Here is a 17,202-nt window from a genome sequence, read left to right on the forward strand (position 1 = left end):
CTGTCCAGCATCGACAAGTCTCTTTTCCAAATCCACTTTTTCCGGTTTACCAAACTCTCCAACTTGCATTTCCAAATCCTCTTTTCCCATTTTCCCAAATCTTCAGGTTTCTTTTCGAAATCCTCTTTTTCCGGTTTTCCAAAATCTCCAACTTTCTTTTCGAAATCCTCTTTTTCCAGTTTTCCAAAATCTCCAACTTGCTTTTCGAAATCCTCTTTTCCCACTTTCCCAAAACCTTCAGGTTTCTTTTCTAAATCCTCTTTTTCCAGTTTGTCTAAATCTCCAACTTGCTTTTCCAAATCCTCTTTTCCCACTTTCCCAAAATCTTCAGGTTTCTTTTCTAAATCCTCTTTTTCCGGTTTTCCAAAATCTCCAACTTTCTTTTCGAAATCCTCTTTTCCCACTTTCCCAAAATCTTCAGGTTTCTTTTCTAAATCCTCTTTTTCCAGTTTGTCTAAATCTCCAACTTGCTTTTCCAAATCCTCTTTTCCCACTTTCCCAAAATCTTCAGGTTTCTTTTCTAAATCCTCTTTTTCCGGTTTTCCAAAATCTCCAACTTTCTTTTCGAAATCCTCTTTTCCCACTTTCCCAAAATCTTCAACTTGCTTTTCCAAATCCCCTTTTACCACTTTCCCAACATCTTCTGGTTTCTTTTCCAAATCCTCTTTTTCCATTTTTCCGACATCAATAGATGTTTTCTCTGATACCTCGTGTTCAATCTTTCCAACGTCTCCAGGTTCCTTTTCCAAGTTCTTTTTTTCCACCTTTCCGACATCGACAGGCACCTTCTCTTGCTTTGCTCTTTCTAAAATATCAGAATCTGCAAGTTGCTTTTCTGAAGACTCTTTTTCAGAATCAGTGGATTTCTTTCCCAGGTCTTCCTTTTCCAACTTTTCAATGGTTATAGGTTTCTGCTCTGAGATTTCGGAGGCCAATGTTTTAGTATCTGCTGTTTTAGACTCTGTGATGTCAGGTGTCCTCTGCTGCTCAATGGTAGGTTTCTCCTCCAGGTCTTTTTCAACATCCATCTTTTTCTCGGCGAATTCCTTTTCAAACTCTCCCTTATCTGCAAGTTTTGTTTTCGCTTCCATAGGTTTGTCGTGGGTGGGTTTAGTCGCCTGAACGTCTCTCTCCAGTTTCTCAGTTGCCGCATGTTCAGTCTCACGGGCATCTTTTTCCATCTTTTCTAGGGCTCTCAGTTCCTGCTCGTGAATCATTTTCTCTTTTGATGTCAGCTCAGGTTCTTCGGTATCGGAATCCAGAACAATGGGCGAGTAAGGCAGGAATGATTCTTTGAATAACTCAGGTTTCAACGGCAGGTCATGGAGAGGACTCTGCTGTGAACTAGGTGGCATTGAGTCCGATTTCTCAATTTGCAAGGACGTGTCTGCAGCCTGTTCTATTAGCTCTGCCTCCACAGAATCAGTTCTTTCCTCAATGGGTGACTGGTGGAACGGAGTATGTCCAGCGCTGGTGGGTCCTGACTGAGTTGGTGACGCCATTTTTACCGTACTATCATCTGGACTGATGCATTTATCATCACTTTCTGGCATATCGACATCAAAATGTAAGGAAGGCTTAGGTTTATGATCAGTACTCTGAAAGTCAGCACTTTGGTCATCAATAATATACTCGCCCGGCAAGTAGGGAGCTGGCGCGCTCTTTTCTGGAAACATTGCAGTATATTGGTCTTTTAGTTTCATCGGAACCTCCACGTTTGGTGTCTGGTCTTCCTCCTCTTCATCCTCCTCTTCCATTTCTGCAGACACCTCAACAACAGGGCGGAAGTCTTCAGAGGGTGGAGATTTAAAACATTTGTCCTCCTCCAGTGAGGAAGTCGGCGAAATTGTGCCAGCAGACGGAACGTAATCCCTGCCCTGAGTGGCCTCGGTTCTGGAGGAAGCCATGCTATTGACGGTGTCCAACAGCAGCGAGCTCTTCCCAGTCTCTTCAGTCTGGGGCGCTGTTACTGATGCCACCGATTGGTCCTCGGCTACTGACGTGGCAAAGGAAGAAAGTTTGTCGCACTCAGTGATGGAAGCTGCCGACGAGATGTGCTCCTCCTCAGCAAGTGGGGCAGCAACTATCTCCGAGGGGTAAACAACAACCACAGGCTCCTCTCTGACAAAGCCCTTGGTCCCCCCCTCACCAACCGACATAGCCTTGATCTCTTTCATCCCATGGACTGCGTCAAATGACCTTGTGTCGTCCGGCACAGAGATGTCATAGGTATCCACTTCGTATTTGAGGTGCGACATCTGATCCTCTTGCTCATCGTGAATCTCCTCGTCAGAAATGGTTTGTTCAGTCTCAGAGTAACCCGGAATAGTTTCATCCTGAATGTATGAAATTGGTTCGCCCACCGCACTTTGTGTGCTTGGATGGGCTGCCGTCGTTGTCTCTGCTTTTGTTTTAGCCCCTTTCTCTGCTGGTGTCGAAATGTCCTTTTTCTCCACTGGAGAAGTTTCACATACAATAACGCCTTGGTCTGTTTTTTCACTGGATTGCTGTTCCTTTTTAAATTCATCACTGAGAACTTCTTTCTCTCTGAATTTGACCTTTTTATCTTCTTCACTACCTTCCACTGTTTCTTCCAGTTCTGCTTTTTCCAGTACCTCTTCCCCCTCACTCTCTTCTACCCGGTCCCTCAACCCCATTGTTTCAATGTATGCTTCACATTTTTCCATCTCTTCCGTTTCTTCCTTCCTTTCAGCTTCTTTTTCTGGCTTTTCTGGCATTTTGGCTTTTCCCTTAAGGAAATCTTCCTCTTCCTCAAGTTGAGCTTCTGCTCCATCCTTAATTAAGCTCTCTTCATCCTTCTCCGTCCTCACTACTTTCTCTTCCAATTCGCTCATTTCCAAGGATTCCTCCATTCCCGCGCCTTCATCCTCAAACCGCTCGGCTGTTGGTTCAGGATGACAGAGAACCTCTTCCTCACGTGGTGATTCCCCCTCTGCGTCTGTAGTGTTTATCCCTTCATCCGGAGATACAAGAGGGGCCTTTGTGTCCGTGACAACCGGCGCTATTATCATGTCCTTCTGGGGGCTGGGCACAAGTGTGTCAGGGAGTGACTCCCCTTCCGGAGGAGTTGTTTCTTCTGCCAGGACAGGACCATTGCCTGACTCTGCACAGACAACCTCTGCTTTGATTGCCTCTTCGTTTTTCAGTTGCTCAAAGTCCTTGGTCAGATCCTCTGGCGATGACATTATAGATCGTTCCTCCTGTAACACAGTGGCTGTTTGCTCAGCTGTCATGGTTTCAGGAGCTATGGGCTCGACCTTCTGTTCCACAATGGCTTCTTTCACCACTTTAGTTTTACCCGAGTCTATTCTCTTCCCTGGTCCTTTTGCCTTGTGTAGGGTTTTCCTCACCTCTGGCGTAAATGGTTTTAAGTCGACTTTGATAGATTTCTTCGACTCTTTCTTGGCCTCTTTTTCCTTCTTTTTTTCATCTTTCTTGATTTCCTTTTTCTCTTCCTTTTTGGCGTCTTCCTTCTTTATCTCCCTCTTCTCTTTTTTGATCTCTTTTTTCTCTTTGTCCTTCTTTTCTTCTGATTTTGCTAATTTATCTTTGGTGTGTTTCTTGAGGGTTTTCTCCTTGACCAACTTTTTCTTTTCTGTTTTTATTGCGTCTGTGGCTGCCTTCTCCACCTCGGCCTTTCCCTTTTTCTCCTCTTTCTTCTCCGGCTTGTCTTCCTTCGCTGCTTCGACCTTGACATCCGCATGTTTCGGAACTGCCTCCTCGGGCGTTTCCTCCTTCTTCCCTGCTCTGGAGGCGGAAGGCTTGGGCGAAGACTTGAGGCTTTCCTTGCTGTCGGCCCTTTGTCGTACTTTTGTCTGCTTCACAATAGGAGACGTCACGCCAGCGGATAGATCCTTCTGGGTGGCAACGGGGTATTTTAGAAAGTCCAGGTGTTTCAATTTCTCCAGCCCTTCCAGGATTTTGTTCTGCGGCGCGTTGCCGGGGAACAAGACGCGGACTATTTTTTCCGTCGGGTTGGCTGGGTGCCACACAACTAAAGCCGTGATGGACGTCAGGTAAGGGACTGAAATTTCACCCTCTTTGCCATTTGGTAGGATAATGCCAGTCTTTGCTTTGCTGTTCCCTGCCCACTTTTGCATCAGGAATTGCATTTCCTTGCTGTCTTTGACTGGGTTGAGAATGTACATGTCCAATCGCCCAACTCCCATTTTGTGGAACAATGAAATAGGGTCAATTGTAGCCCCAACAACTCTGTTTAGAGGTTCAGGCTTGACTCCCAGTTTGGTTAAATACTGTAATGTTAAGCAAGCTTCTTCAATGCTTCGTTTAACCTTCACCGAAGACTCCTGCATTTTTAGCTTATCAGGAACATTGAAAAATACAACTCCCAACTCCGGGGAGATAAGGTTCTTGATCCAGTCACTGTACGTGGTGGATCCTTGTGATTGCTCTTCATCCTGCTCAGCAATCTTTCTCTGCAGCAGCCCGTTAATCCCGGGTAGGTTATCCGCACCGATGTGCGTCAATAATATAGAGTCAATTCTGTCCAAGTGGCGGACCAACTTCCAGAAGCAGGACTTGCGTTCGGATCCTCCATCCACGAGGATGTTGAAACCGTTCACGGCAAAAAGTGCTGAGTCGCCTCTCCCACCGGGGAAGATGTAGCAACATGGCTTGGACAGTTTGAGGAAGCCCCCGGAGGTCGGAGGTTCCAGCAGGTCAAAGGGCGACGGAACCTCGACAGACTCTGTGAGGTACTCTGTGAACTCCGAGACGCCATCCATCTCTGGGAGCATGGGGGCCGGGTTCAGTTTGATGCTGATGAACCCCTGCAGATTGTGGTGTTCTAGATTGACCCAATCTCCTTCTCCAGAGTGACAGATAGTGACGCAGGCCTTGGTGTCGATATCAGTGCCGCTCAGGAGCTCTGTCACCTGAATAAACAGCAATGAAAGAGCATTAGACGCACATCATAGTAGGCTCTGGTCTCCACATTATAAAAGTAATATATATATATTTTTTAATTTGGAGTGCCCAATTCATTTTTTCCAATTAAGGGGCAATTTAGCGTGGCCAATCCACCTATCCTGCACATCTTTGGGTTGGGGGGGTGAAACCCACGCAAACACGGGGAGAATGTGCAAACTCCACACGGACAGTGACCCAGAGCCAGGATCGAACCCGGGCCCTCAGCACCGTAGGCAGCAATGCTAACCACTGTGCCACCATGCTGCCCTATAAAAGTAATATTGAGGTAACTGAGAAAGTACTAGAAAGATTTGCGAAGATAGTATCAGCAGTGGGAAAGCCTGGAATCGGAAGGTATGGATTTTTTGTTTTTGTTTTATTCTTTGATGGGGTGTGGCTGTCACTGGCTGGGGCAGCATTTGTTCCCATTGCTACTGACCCCTGACTGTGAATTGAGTGTGGCTTGTTAGGGCCAGTTTAGAGGGCAGCTAAGAGTCAACCACATTGCTGGAGTCACGGGTAGGCCAGACCATGTAAGGACGGCAGATTTCCCTCTCTAATAGGACGTTAGCGAACCCTGTGCATGAGTACACTTGGGAATCAGGAACAGCAGCTCCTTTTATTCTTTCACAGGAATTAAATGTCGCTGGCTGGGCCCAGCATTTATTGCCCATCCCTAGCTGCCCTTCAGAAGGTGGTGGTGAGCCGCCTTCTTCAACCGCTGCAGTCCATGAGGTGTAGGTACACCCACTGTGCTGTTAGGGAGGGAGTTCCAGGATTTTGATATATTTCCAACTCAGGATGGTGAGTGACTTGGAGGGGAACCTCCAGGAGGTGGCGTTCCCAGGTATCCGCAGCCTTTCAGGTGGTAGCGGTCACGGGTTTGGAAGGTGCGCCTTATGAGTCTGGGCAAGTCGCGGCAGTGCATCTTGTAGATGGTACACACACGGCTGCCACTGTGCTCCGGTGGTGGAGGGAGTGAATGTTTAAGGTAGCTACAAGTTTAAGAGTTTAAAAGTAAGGAGTTCTCACCTCGGGGTCGGCAAACGTCTCGATGAATCTGTGAAAAGAGTAGGTTCCGGTTTGCAGAATTAGGTCTCCGCCTTGGTCGGAAGTCTGTCCACAGAGAACTAAGAGTTTCTGGCGGGATGAGTCTGTCACGAGTGTGTGAACCTGGAACAAGACACAAGAAATAACGCGGTTGGAATCAGCCACCCAGCTCCATCTGAATCCTACATCCTGACTTCAGTCTCACGCAGGAATTAGAGGCAGGAGGAAGCCACCAGGCCCTTCAAGCCTGTCCCAGGGCCTTCAAACCTGCCACAGGGCCGTCAGACCTGCCCCAGGACCTTGAGACCTGCCACAGGGCCGTCCGACCTGCCCCAGGACCTTCAGACCTGCCCCAGGACCTTCAGACCTGCCACAGGGCCTTCAAACCTGCCCCAGGACCTTCAGACCTGTCCCAGGGCCTACCTGCCACCAGAACCTTCCGACTTGCCCCAGGGCCTTCAGACCTGCCCCAGGGCCTTCAGATCTGCCCCAGGACCTTCAGACCTGCCCCAGGGCCTTCAGATCTGCCACCAGGCCTTCCGACCTACCCCAGGGCCTTCAGACCTACCCCAGGGCCTTCAGACCTGCCCCAGGGCCTTCAAGCCTGCCCCACCATTCAATACCACCATGGTTGATCTACGCTGGCCTCAACTCCTTTTCTGTGCCATTTCTGCAGATCCCTCCATTCCTCAATTTATTCATCCACCTCCACTTTAAATACTTCTAGTGATCCCGCCTCCACCACCCTCCAGGACAGAGAATTCCAGGGATTCACTACCCTCTGTGAGAAGAGATCTTTACGCACCTCAGTTTTAAATGACCAGCCCTTTAACTTGAAGCTCTGCCCCCTCGTTCGAGACTCTCCCGCTAGTGAAAACATCTCACCATCTATCCCGTCACGTCTCTGTTGCTGCTACTGAGCCAGTTCAGGAGACGCTGCCAAGTCAATGAGCCAAACATTGCCACACACTGGAAACCTCTAAATGGTCAAACCAAGGTGTTAATTCGATTAACATCCATCTGACAAGGAAAGAAGTTGGAGCCAGTCTGTCTTCAACACCGGTTTATTTACAAAAACCCTGTATAGCGTGAGTGCCAGCGACCATTCCCTTCCACACAGCTCCCCCTCCCCATCACAACAAGGATTCTCACATCTCTGTCCTAATCTCTTCCCAGTCAGCTGCTCTTAATCCCAACGTGGAGCATGTACACGATCACAATCCCTTTATTGTCCATGGTATCTTTGTCAATCTCTACCTATCGCTGGCCTCTCTATCCAGCCCCTCCGCTCCACGCCCCCCCCCCCCTCCTTCTCCACTACAGTATAAATCTGACCCTATTTCCAGTTCTCTCCAACTTTACCAGTCATCCAGACTCGAGACGTTAGCTCCCTTCTATCTCCACAGACGCTGTCAGACCTGCTGCGATTGCCCAGCGTTTCCCGTCTATGTTGCAGCCTGCATTCGGCTGTCACAGCATTGGCAACATCAACACAAGGAACTACAGACAGTCAGTCCGTAAGCAGTGCCAAAGGCAGCCACCGAGAACTCTGTGACCCAATCTAAACGTCTTGCAAACATATCATTAGAAACCAGCAGGTTTTCCATTGGGCGTTGAGCATGAAGATTCGATACAGACACTAACTCACGGCAAGAAGGTGTATTGTACTAAACACTGAATAAAAACTGATTTACTGTGACTGAATCTACTGTGTCTTCGGGTGGTACGGAGGCACAGTGGCTAGCACTGCTGCCTCACAGCTCCAGGGACCCGGGTTCGATTCCCGGCTTGGGTCACTGCCTGTGCGGAGTCTGCACATTCTCCCCGTGTCTGCGTGCGTTTCCTCCGGATCCTCCGACAGTCCAAAGATGTGCAGGGTAGGTGGATCGGCCATGCTAAATTGCCCCTCAGTGTCCAAAATGTTAGGAGGAGTTACTGGGTTGCGGGAATAGGGTGGGGGAGTGGGCCTGGGTAGGGCGCTCTTTCAGAGGGTGGTGCCGACTCGATGGGCTGAATGGCCTCCTTCTGCACTGTTGGGATTCTGTGAAGTAAAGTCAAATTGTGTTCTGCCCGACCAAGAACAGGTGTTGTGGCAAGTGAGACAGTTACAGAATAACTTTGCACTGCACACATAACCTTTCACACATTTATATCCGTATCTTACAAATCTCCCACAACTTCTCACATTTACATTCGTCTGGACAACATAGCAGCCTCTAAATTTCTTCACCCCCTTCCCTGTGCTCCATGCCGAGCACTTTACCTCACCATCGTTCTTGTGAGTCTTGACCTATCATTTAATCTCCTCAATGTAAACACACGGCTTCACTCTCCTCCCCCAGTTTGTGAATAAGACAAGGTGATTGCAACCCATTACCACTCACTGCAATGGGGAAACGTAGCTACGAGGGACGGTAAATTCAGCGCTGTAACTCCGAAGGACTGTTCAGCATTACCTCAGAGGCGACTGTGTCTTCAGCAGGATTAACGAGGACCACAGTCTCTAGGATTTCACTCCTGTGGTGAAGTGTCTTCTGGCCTGCAGAAAAACAGAAGAGAATAGATTTTGATGACAGAACCTCCAGACTGACCGCCCGGCGGCGGAATGTTGGGTTGCCAACTCTCCAGGACTCCCCTGTAGTCAAGAGGGCGGACCCCATCGCCGCCACCAATCGGGCTGCAGCAGTCAACCGCGGCCTGATACGTCCAAAACGATCTCTGAAATCTCCACACTACAACCTGACAGGCAGTGCATGCATCATCACATACTGCACAGAGCACCCGAGAGCAGGTGGAGACTACAGCGAGACAGAGAAAATAATTGCTATTCAGTGTCTTTCCAAGTCAACCCCATGGTGTCTCTGAGAGCTTCCCGGCCAATAAAATGCTTTGTTTTTGAGGCGTAGTCACGGTTGCCAGGTAGGAAACATGGCAACCAAGTTGGGCACAGCAAGATCCCAACAATGAGATATTGACCAGATAATCTGCTTATTTATGTTGGTCAAGGGATGAATATTCAACCTCAAACAAACCAGAAGATGTAGGAGCAGAATTAGGCCACTCGGCCCATCAAGTCTGCTCCACCGTTCGATCGCGGCTGATATGTTTATTTTCCCAATTCTCCTGCCTTCTCCCTATAACCCCTGATCCCCTTGTTAATCTTAAAGACACTCGGCGATTTGGCCTCCACAGCCTTCTGCGGCAAAGAGTTCCACAGATTCACCAGCCTCTGGCTGAAGAAATTTCTCCACATCTCAGTTTTAAAGGATCGTCCCTTCAGTCTGAGGCTGTGCCCTCTGGTTCTAGTCTCTCCTACAAGTGGAAACATCCTCTTCCCCCTGATTCTCCTGAGGTTCTGGTATCCCTCCGGTATCTCCCACCGTGAAGACTGATGCAAAGTAACTATTCAGTTCCTCTGCCATTTCTTTGTTTCCTATTATCACTTCTCCAGCCTTATTTTCCAGTGGTCCAATGTCTATTCTTGTCTCTCTCTTACCTTTTATATATTGAAAAATACTCTTCCTATCTTCCTTTATATTACTAGCTGGCTTACACTCAGATTTCATCTTCTCCCTCCTTTATTGCTTTTTTAATTGTCCTCTGCTTGCATTTAGAGGCTTCCCAATCCTCTGGCTTCCCACTAATCCTCGCCACATTGTAAGCTTTTTCCTTTGCTTTTATGCTATCCTTGGCTTCTCTCGTCAGCCATGGGTGTTCGTCCACCTCTGAGCATGTTTCCTCCTCCTTGGCATGAATTTCTGTTCTGCTTCCTGAATAAGCTCGGCAAATTTCAAACAATCGCAGCAATTTATACTGCGGGGGGAGAGGGTGCGGATTGGTTGGCAAGTCAACTTTGATTGGCAGAGATGTTGCTTTGGGGAACTATAGGCCGGGGTATTCCGTTCCGGAGTCTAGTTGCCGGCCAGCGGGGAATCGGGACTGCTCCTCGCTGCCGCTAGGAACAGCGCCCAGGTAGAAGTCACAGTCTTTTGGCACGCAAAGGGGCAAGTGCGTCGGATGCCCATCGCTCTGTAGCTCGGGCCACCATTAGGAACGGGTGCCCTGATCCCAAAGTCGAGCAGTAGGCCCCCCCCCTCCCCCCCCCCCCCCCCCAACACCTAGAGACCTGGGATGGTCCTCTGCAGACAAGGGTTCAAATCCCATCAAGGCAACTGGTGGAATTTAAATTCAATCCAGAAATCTGGAATATAAAGTTAGTTTCAGCCATGGTGACCATGAAACACTGATCGTAAAAACCCATCAGGTTCACTAATGTCCTTACAAGGAAGGAAATCTGCCGTCCTTACCCGGTCTGGCCTACACGTGGACTCTTAACTGCCCCTCTCTCAAACGGCCCAGCGAGACACTCGGCTCAAGGGCAATTGGGGATGGGCAACAAATGCTATCTTTTCCCAGCCAGCGACGCCCACATCCCATGAAAGAGTAGAGGAATGCCACTTGAGTCCCGGTCATCTCTCCGTACAACACTCCCTGCTCTGTCTCTGTATCCCCGTAAGCTAATTATCCTCAAGTTTATTTTGAAATGACCGATTATCTCTACTTCCACCGCCCTTGTGGGAAGCGAGCTCCAGATCATCAACTCTCGCTGCCTAACATTGTTCATCTTCACATCGCACAAACTCCCCTCCGCCGTCAATTAAAATATACCGGGATTAATTTTCCTATTTCAGTTAAAAACCTGAAGACGTGCCGACAGCACCTTTGAAAGAACTTCAACGGCTTGTTCGAATACAAAGATGGGTTCTGTTAGTCCGCCCCAATTAGTCATCTCTGCTGACATAAAACTGTATTCAGTCAGCCCGCAGCAGCTGAATGCGCACAATGGTTGGCTTGCCCATTGTGCCTGGGTCTCATTTACAGAGGGCGAGGGAAAGCGTCCGGCTCCTTACAAATAGCAGACTCCCTCGGCCGCCTGCCCCCCACCCCCTCCACAGCCGAATGTCTGTCCCATTCGCGGATGAGCTGTGCCGTGAATCTCAGGGGTACTTCCACCGTCGATTCAATCAAAGTCACCGTGCCAGTTACAGCCGACGTCCTTTTGTCCGCATCTCCAAGAAAGGGAGAGCCGCTTTTATTCCAGATTTCTCCAGGTTTGCATCTGGTCCGGCAAATGTTTCAACTCTGAACTGGCCACGCTCATTTGCTAATCCTTTGAATGACCCTCTCTTGTCCCGACACTTTCCACCCGTTTTCAAGTCAACATGCACCATTCCGCCCATTGCCTCAAACTCTCATTAATTCCTTCCCAAGTCTCTGAAAACTGAGAGACATGCCCCCCCCCCCCCCCCCCCCCCCCCCCCCCCCCGGTCTCAACTCTGCTCTTATTTTCAAAAATCTCCACTGCCAAAGACTTGATGGTGGCCAACATTCAGCATGAGGTTGTAAATTGAAGACAGCAACGTGACTTTTTAGTTTGTCTTTATTCTGTTGGAAAAGAAACTCTGATTCCACCATGAATTTGCTTATAAAGAAACAAAGACTGGCATTTATCTTGCGCCATCATCTCAAACGCTTTCAAGCCAATTAAATATATTTATGGGGGAGGTCAAAGCATCATGTGGATTTACAGCACAGAGTAAGGCCCTACGGCCCATCACCTATCTATTCTAATCCCATTTTTCCAGTACTTGGTCCATAGTCTTGTGTTCCTAGTGCTCATTCTTCAAAGTTGTGAGGGTTCCCACCTCGACCACCCTTTCAACAAAGAACAAACAAAGAACAAAGAAAATTACAGCACAGGAACAGGCCCTTCGGCCCTCCCAGCCTGCGCCGATCCAGATCCTTTATCTAAACCCGTCTCCTATTTTCCAAGGATCTACTTCTCTCTGTTCCCCGCCCGTTCATATATCTGTCCAGATGCATCTTAAATGATGCTATCGTGCCCGCCTCTACCACCTCCGCTGGCAAAGCGTTCCAGGCACCCACCACCCTCTGTGTAAAAAACCTTCCATGCACATCTCCCTTAAACTTTCCCCCTCTCACCTTGAAATCGTGACCCCTTGTAACTGACACCCCCACTCTTGGAGAAAGCTTGTTGCTGTCCACCCTGTCCATACCTCTCATAATTTTGTAGACCTCAATCAGGTCCCCCCTCAACCTCCGTCTTTCCAACGAAAACAATCCTAATCTACTCAACCTTTCTTCATAGCTAGCACCCTCCATACCAGGCAACACCCTTGTGAACCTCCTCTGCACCCTCTCCAAAGCATCCACATCCTTCTGGTAATGTGGTGACCAGAACTGCACGCAGTATTCCAAATGTGGATGAACCAAAGTCCCACACAACTGTAACATGACCTGCCGACTCTTGTACTCAATACCCCGTCCGATGAAGGCAAGCATGCTGTATGCCTTCTTGACCACTCTATCGACCTGCGTTGCCACCTTCAGGGTACAATGGACCTGAACATAGAACATAGAACATAGAACGATACAGCGCAGTACAGGCCCTTCGGCCCTCGATGTTGCACCGACATGGAAAAAATCTAAAGGCCATCTAACCTACACTATGCCCTTATCATCCATATGCTTATCCAATAAATTTTTAAATGCCCTCAATGTTGGCATGTTCACTACTGTTGCAGGTAGGGCATTCCACGGCCTCACCACTCTTTGCGTAAAAAACCCACCTCTGACCTCTGTCCTATATCTATTACCCCTCAATTTAAGGCTATGTCCCCTCGTGCTAGCCACCTCCATCCGCGGGAGAAGGCTCTCGCTGTCCACCCTATCTAACCCTCTGATCATTTTGTATGCCTCTATTAAGTCACCTCTTAACCTTCTTCTCTCTAACGAAAACAACCTCAAGTCCATCAGCCTTTCCTCATAAGATTTTCCCTCCATACCAGGCAACATCCTGGTAAATCTCCTCTGCACCCGTTCCAAAGCTTCCACGTCCTTCCTATAATGAGGCGACCAGAACTGTACGCAATACTCCAAATGCGGCCGTACTAGAGTTTTGTACAACTGCAACATGACCTCATGGCTCCGGAACTCAATCCCTCTACCAATAAAGGCCAACACACCATAGGCCTTCTTCACAACCCTATCAACCTGGGTGGCAACTTTCAGGGATCTATGTACATGGACACCGAGATCCCTCTGCTCATCCACACTACCAAGAATTTTACCATTAGCCAAATATTCCGCATTTCTGTTATTCTTTCCAAAGTGAATCACCTCACACTTCTCCACATTAAACTCCATTTGCCACCTCTCAGCCCAGCTCTGCAGCTTATCTATGTCCCTCTGTAACCTGCAACATCCTTCCGCACTGTCTACAACTCCACCGACTTTAGTGTCGTCTGCAAATTTACTCACCCATCCTTCTGCGCCCTCCTCTAGGTCATTTATAAAAATGACAAACAGCAACGGCCCCAGAACAGATCCTTGTGGTACGCCACTCGTAACTGAACTCCATTCTGAACATTTCCCATCAACTACCACTCTCTGTCTTCTTTCAACTAGCCAATTTCTGATCCACATCTCTAAATCACCCTCAATCCCCAGCCTCCGTATTTTCTGCAATAGCCGACCGTGGGGAACCTTATCAAACGCTTTACTGAAATCCATATACACCACATCAACTGCTCTACCCTCGTCTACCTGTTCAGTCACCTTCTCAAAGAACTCGATAAGGTTTGTGAGGCATGACCTACCCTTCACAAAACCATGCTGACTGTCCCTAATCATATTATTCCTATCTAGATGATTATAAATCGTATCTTTTATAATCCTCTCCAAGACTTTACCCACCACAGATGTTAGGCTCACCGGCCTATAGTTACCGGGGTTATCTCTACTCCCCTTCTTGAACAAAGGGACCACATTTGCTATCCTCCAGTCCTCTGGCACTATTCCTGTAGCCAATGATGACCTAAAAATCAAAGCCAAAGGCTCAGCAATCTCTTCCCTGGCTTCCCAGAGAATCCTAGGATAAATCTCATCCGGCCCCGGGGACTTATCTATTTTCACCTTGTCCAGAATTGCCAACACTTCTTCCCTACGCACCTCAATGCCATCTATTCTAATAGCCTGGGTCTCAGCATTCTCCTCCACAATATTATCTTTTTCTTGAGTGAATACTGACGAAAAGTATTCATTTAGTATCTCGCTTATCTCCTCAGCCTCCACACACAACTTCCCACCACTATCCTTGACTGGCCCTACTCTTACTCCCAGATCTCTCTGTACATCAATTTTCCCCAAAATTCTTTCAGGCAGCGAGTTCCAGATTCCCACCACCCTTCGGTGAAAAAGGTTTTTCTTCACATCCCCTCGAAATCTCCTGACCCTTACCTTAAATCTGTGGTGATGCATAGAAACATACATTGAAAATAGAAGCAGGAGGAGGCCATTCGGCCCTTCGAGCCTGCTCTGCCATTCATTATGATCATGGCTGATCATCAACCCTGATCCCGCCTTCCCACCATATCCCTGGATCCCTTTAGCTCCCAGAGCTAAATCTTATTCCTTCTTAAAATCGCACCATGTTTTGGCCTCAACTTTCTGTGGGAGTGAATTCCACAGATTCCCCACTCTCTGGGTGAAGAAATTTCTCCTCACCTCAGTCCTAAAAGATTTACCCCTTTTCCTCAAACTACGACCCTTAGTTCTGGACTTACCCCACCATCGGGAACATTCTTTCTGAATCTACCCTCTCTAATCCTGTTAGGATTTTGTACGTTTCTATGAGATCCCCTCTCACTCTTCTGAACTCCAATCAATATAATCCTAACCGATTTAGTCTCTCCTCATATGACAGTCCCGGTATCCCAGGAATCTGCCTGGTAAACCTTCGCTGCGCTCCCTCCATAGCAAGAACATCCTTATTGACTCCTCTACTAAGTTGATTTCTTCCTTTCGATATCCCTCAATTTTGTACACCCACATCGATGAGGTCCCCCTCGGCCTTGTCTGCTCTACAGAAAACAACCGCTGCCTATATAGTCTCTCCTCTTGCTGAAACGCTCCAGCCCAGGCAACATGCTGGTGAATCTCCTCTGCACCCCCTCCAGTGCAATCACATCCTTCCTATAGTGTGGCCACCAGGATTGCACACAGTACTCTAACTGTGACCTAACCACGATTTAGACAGCTCCATCGTAACCTCCCTGCTCTTATATTCTCTGCCTTGACTAATAAAGTATCCTGTATGCTTTTTTATCACCTCACCTACCTGTTCTGCTGTCTTCAGGGATCTATTGACTTGCACCCCAAGGTCCCTCTGGTCCTCTATAATTCCGAGCGTCCTATCATTGTGTATTCCCTCGCCTTGCTAGACCTCCCAAAATGCAATGCCTCACACTTTCCAGGGTGAAATTCCATTTGCCAGTGTTCTGACCATCTCACCAGCCCATCCTGTAATCAGAGGCTTTTCCTCCTCACTATCTGCCACACCACCAATCTTTGTGTCACCTTCAAAACTTACTGATCATACCCCCCCCCACATTCCCATCTAGATCACTAATGTAGAAACAGCACGGGACCTAACACCGATCCCTGCGGAACACCACTGGACACAGGCTTCCAGTCCCAAAAACAACCTTCGACCAACAACCTCTGCCTCCTGCCGTCTTGGGGCGACCAGTGGGTAACGTCTCTGCTTCTGTGCCCAAAGCTCCGGGTTCAAGTCCCACCCCTGTATTTGATGGCCAAGGGAGGTGCGTCTATAACGCAGTCAATCAGGAACCACGTCTCCATGTAACTGGGGCGGCGCAGTGGCACAGCGGTTAGCACTGCTGCCTCACAGCACCAGGGAACCGGGTTTGATTCCGACCTCGGGTGACTGTGCGGAGTCTGCACGTTCTCCCCGTGTCTGCCTGGGTTTCCTCCAGGTGCTCCGGTTTCCTCCCACAAGATGTGCAGTTTAGTTGGATTGGTAAAATGCTAAATTGCCCCTTAGGGGTGGGGTTGCAGTGATGGGGCGGGGTATTGGGCCTAGTGGTCTTTCAAAGGCTCAGTGCAGAGTCGATGGGCCGAACGGCCTCCCTCTGCACTGTAGGGATTCTATGATAACTGGGCCTAGCTGTTATACAAAGACTTATCAGTTGCTTTGTTGCGGTGGAATCACTTGTTGGAAACAGGCTGATTTGTTCATTTTTAGCTGCTTCTGGCCTCTTGGTGTTGGTTTAGCACAGTGGGCTAAACAGCTGGCTTGTAATGCAGAAAAAGGCCAGCAGTGCGGGTTCAATTCCCGTACCAGCCTCCCCAAACAGGTGCCGGAATGTGGCGACTAGGGGCTTTTCACAGTAACGTCAGTGAAGCCTACTCGTGACAATAAGCGATTATTATTATTATTGAGGTAAACTGTGGAATGTCAAAACCAAGACTACACACTGACCAGTACAACGGCCCGAAAGCTGACTCTGCCACTCTGGGCCTCAGGACGTCCTCGAGCTCTTTACGTCCAATGCATTACTTTTGGAAGTGTGGCCACTGCTGTGATGGAGGAGACGCAGCAGCGAGTTTCTGCACAGCAAGCTCCCAAAAACAAAAATGGGATAATGACCAGATCCTCTGGGAAGTTTTAGCGAAGTTGACGGAAGGATAAGTGGTACAGGATTAGAAAGTGTAGATGGGCACGTGGGTGTCATATCCAGCAGGGGCCCTACGGGATGGGAATGGTGTGAACTTCCCATGTCCTTATTAAACTGGTTTAATAAGCCAGCAGCGCGGTTCGATTCCCGTACCAGCCTCCCCGGACAGGCGCCGGAATGTGGCGACTAGGGGCTTTTCACAGTAACTTCATTGAAGCCTACTTGTGACAATAAGCGATTTTCATTTTCAAACTGGATGTCCTTGTCCGTAAGTCGCTGAAGGCTCGCATGCAGGTGAAGCAAGCTCTTCACAAGGCTAATGGAACGTTCGCATTGATCACAAGAGGATTCAGTCCAGGAGCAGTGAGGTTTTGCTTCAATTGTATAGGAGCTCGGCTAGACCGTACCTGGAGCACTATGTGCAGATTTGGTTCCTTCAGAAAGGATGTTATTGCCACAGAAGGAGCGTATCGAAGGTTCACCAGATTTGTTCCGGGGATGGCGGGACTGTTATGAAGAGAGATTGGAGAAACGGGGCCTGCGTTCTCTATAGTTCCGAAGAATGAGAGGTGATCATCATGGAAACCTACAAAATACTTATAGGAACAGACAGGGTAGATGCTGATGTGATGTTTCCCTTGGT

The 17,202-nt window shown here is 48.4% G+C and overlaps 1 protein-coding gene across 1 annotated transcript in view; it reads right to left on the minus strand.

Moving 5' to 3' along the window:
- Positions 1–17,202, minus strand: part of LOC119956717 (microtubule-associated protein 1A-like) — a 168,088-nt gene that overhangs the window by 18,901 nt on the left and 131,985 nt on the right. Inside the window, 3 exon segments of the mRNA XM_038784053.1 lie at positions 3–4,916; positions 5,983–6,123; positions 8,457–8,539. Of these exon segments, the coding sequence (XP_038639981.1) occupies positions 3–4,778 (4,776 nt within the window). The 5' untranslated portion in view covers positions 4,779–4,916; positions 5,983–6,123; positions 8,457–8,539.

This window comes from Scyliorhinus canicula, chromosome 24 (assembly GCF_902713615.1).
Source record: "Scyliorhinus canicula chromosome 24, sScyCan1.1, whole genome shotgun sequence".
NCBI lineage: Eukaryota > Metazoa > Chordata > Chondrichthyes > Carcharhiniformes > Scyliorhinidae > Scyliorhinus > Scyliorhinus canicula.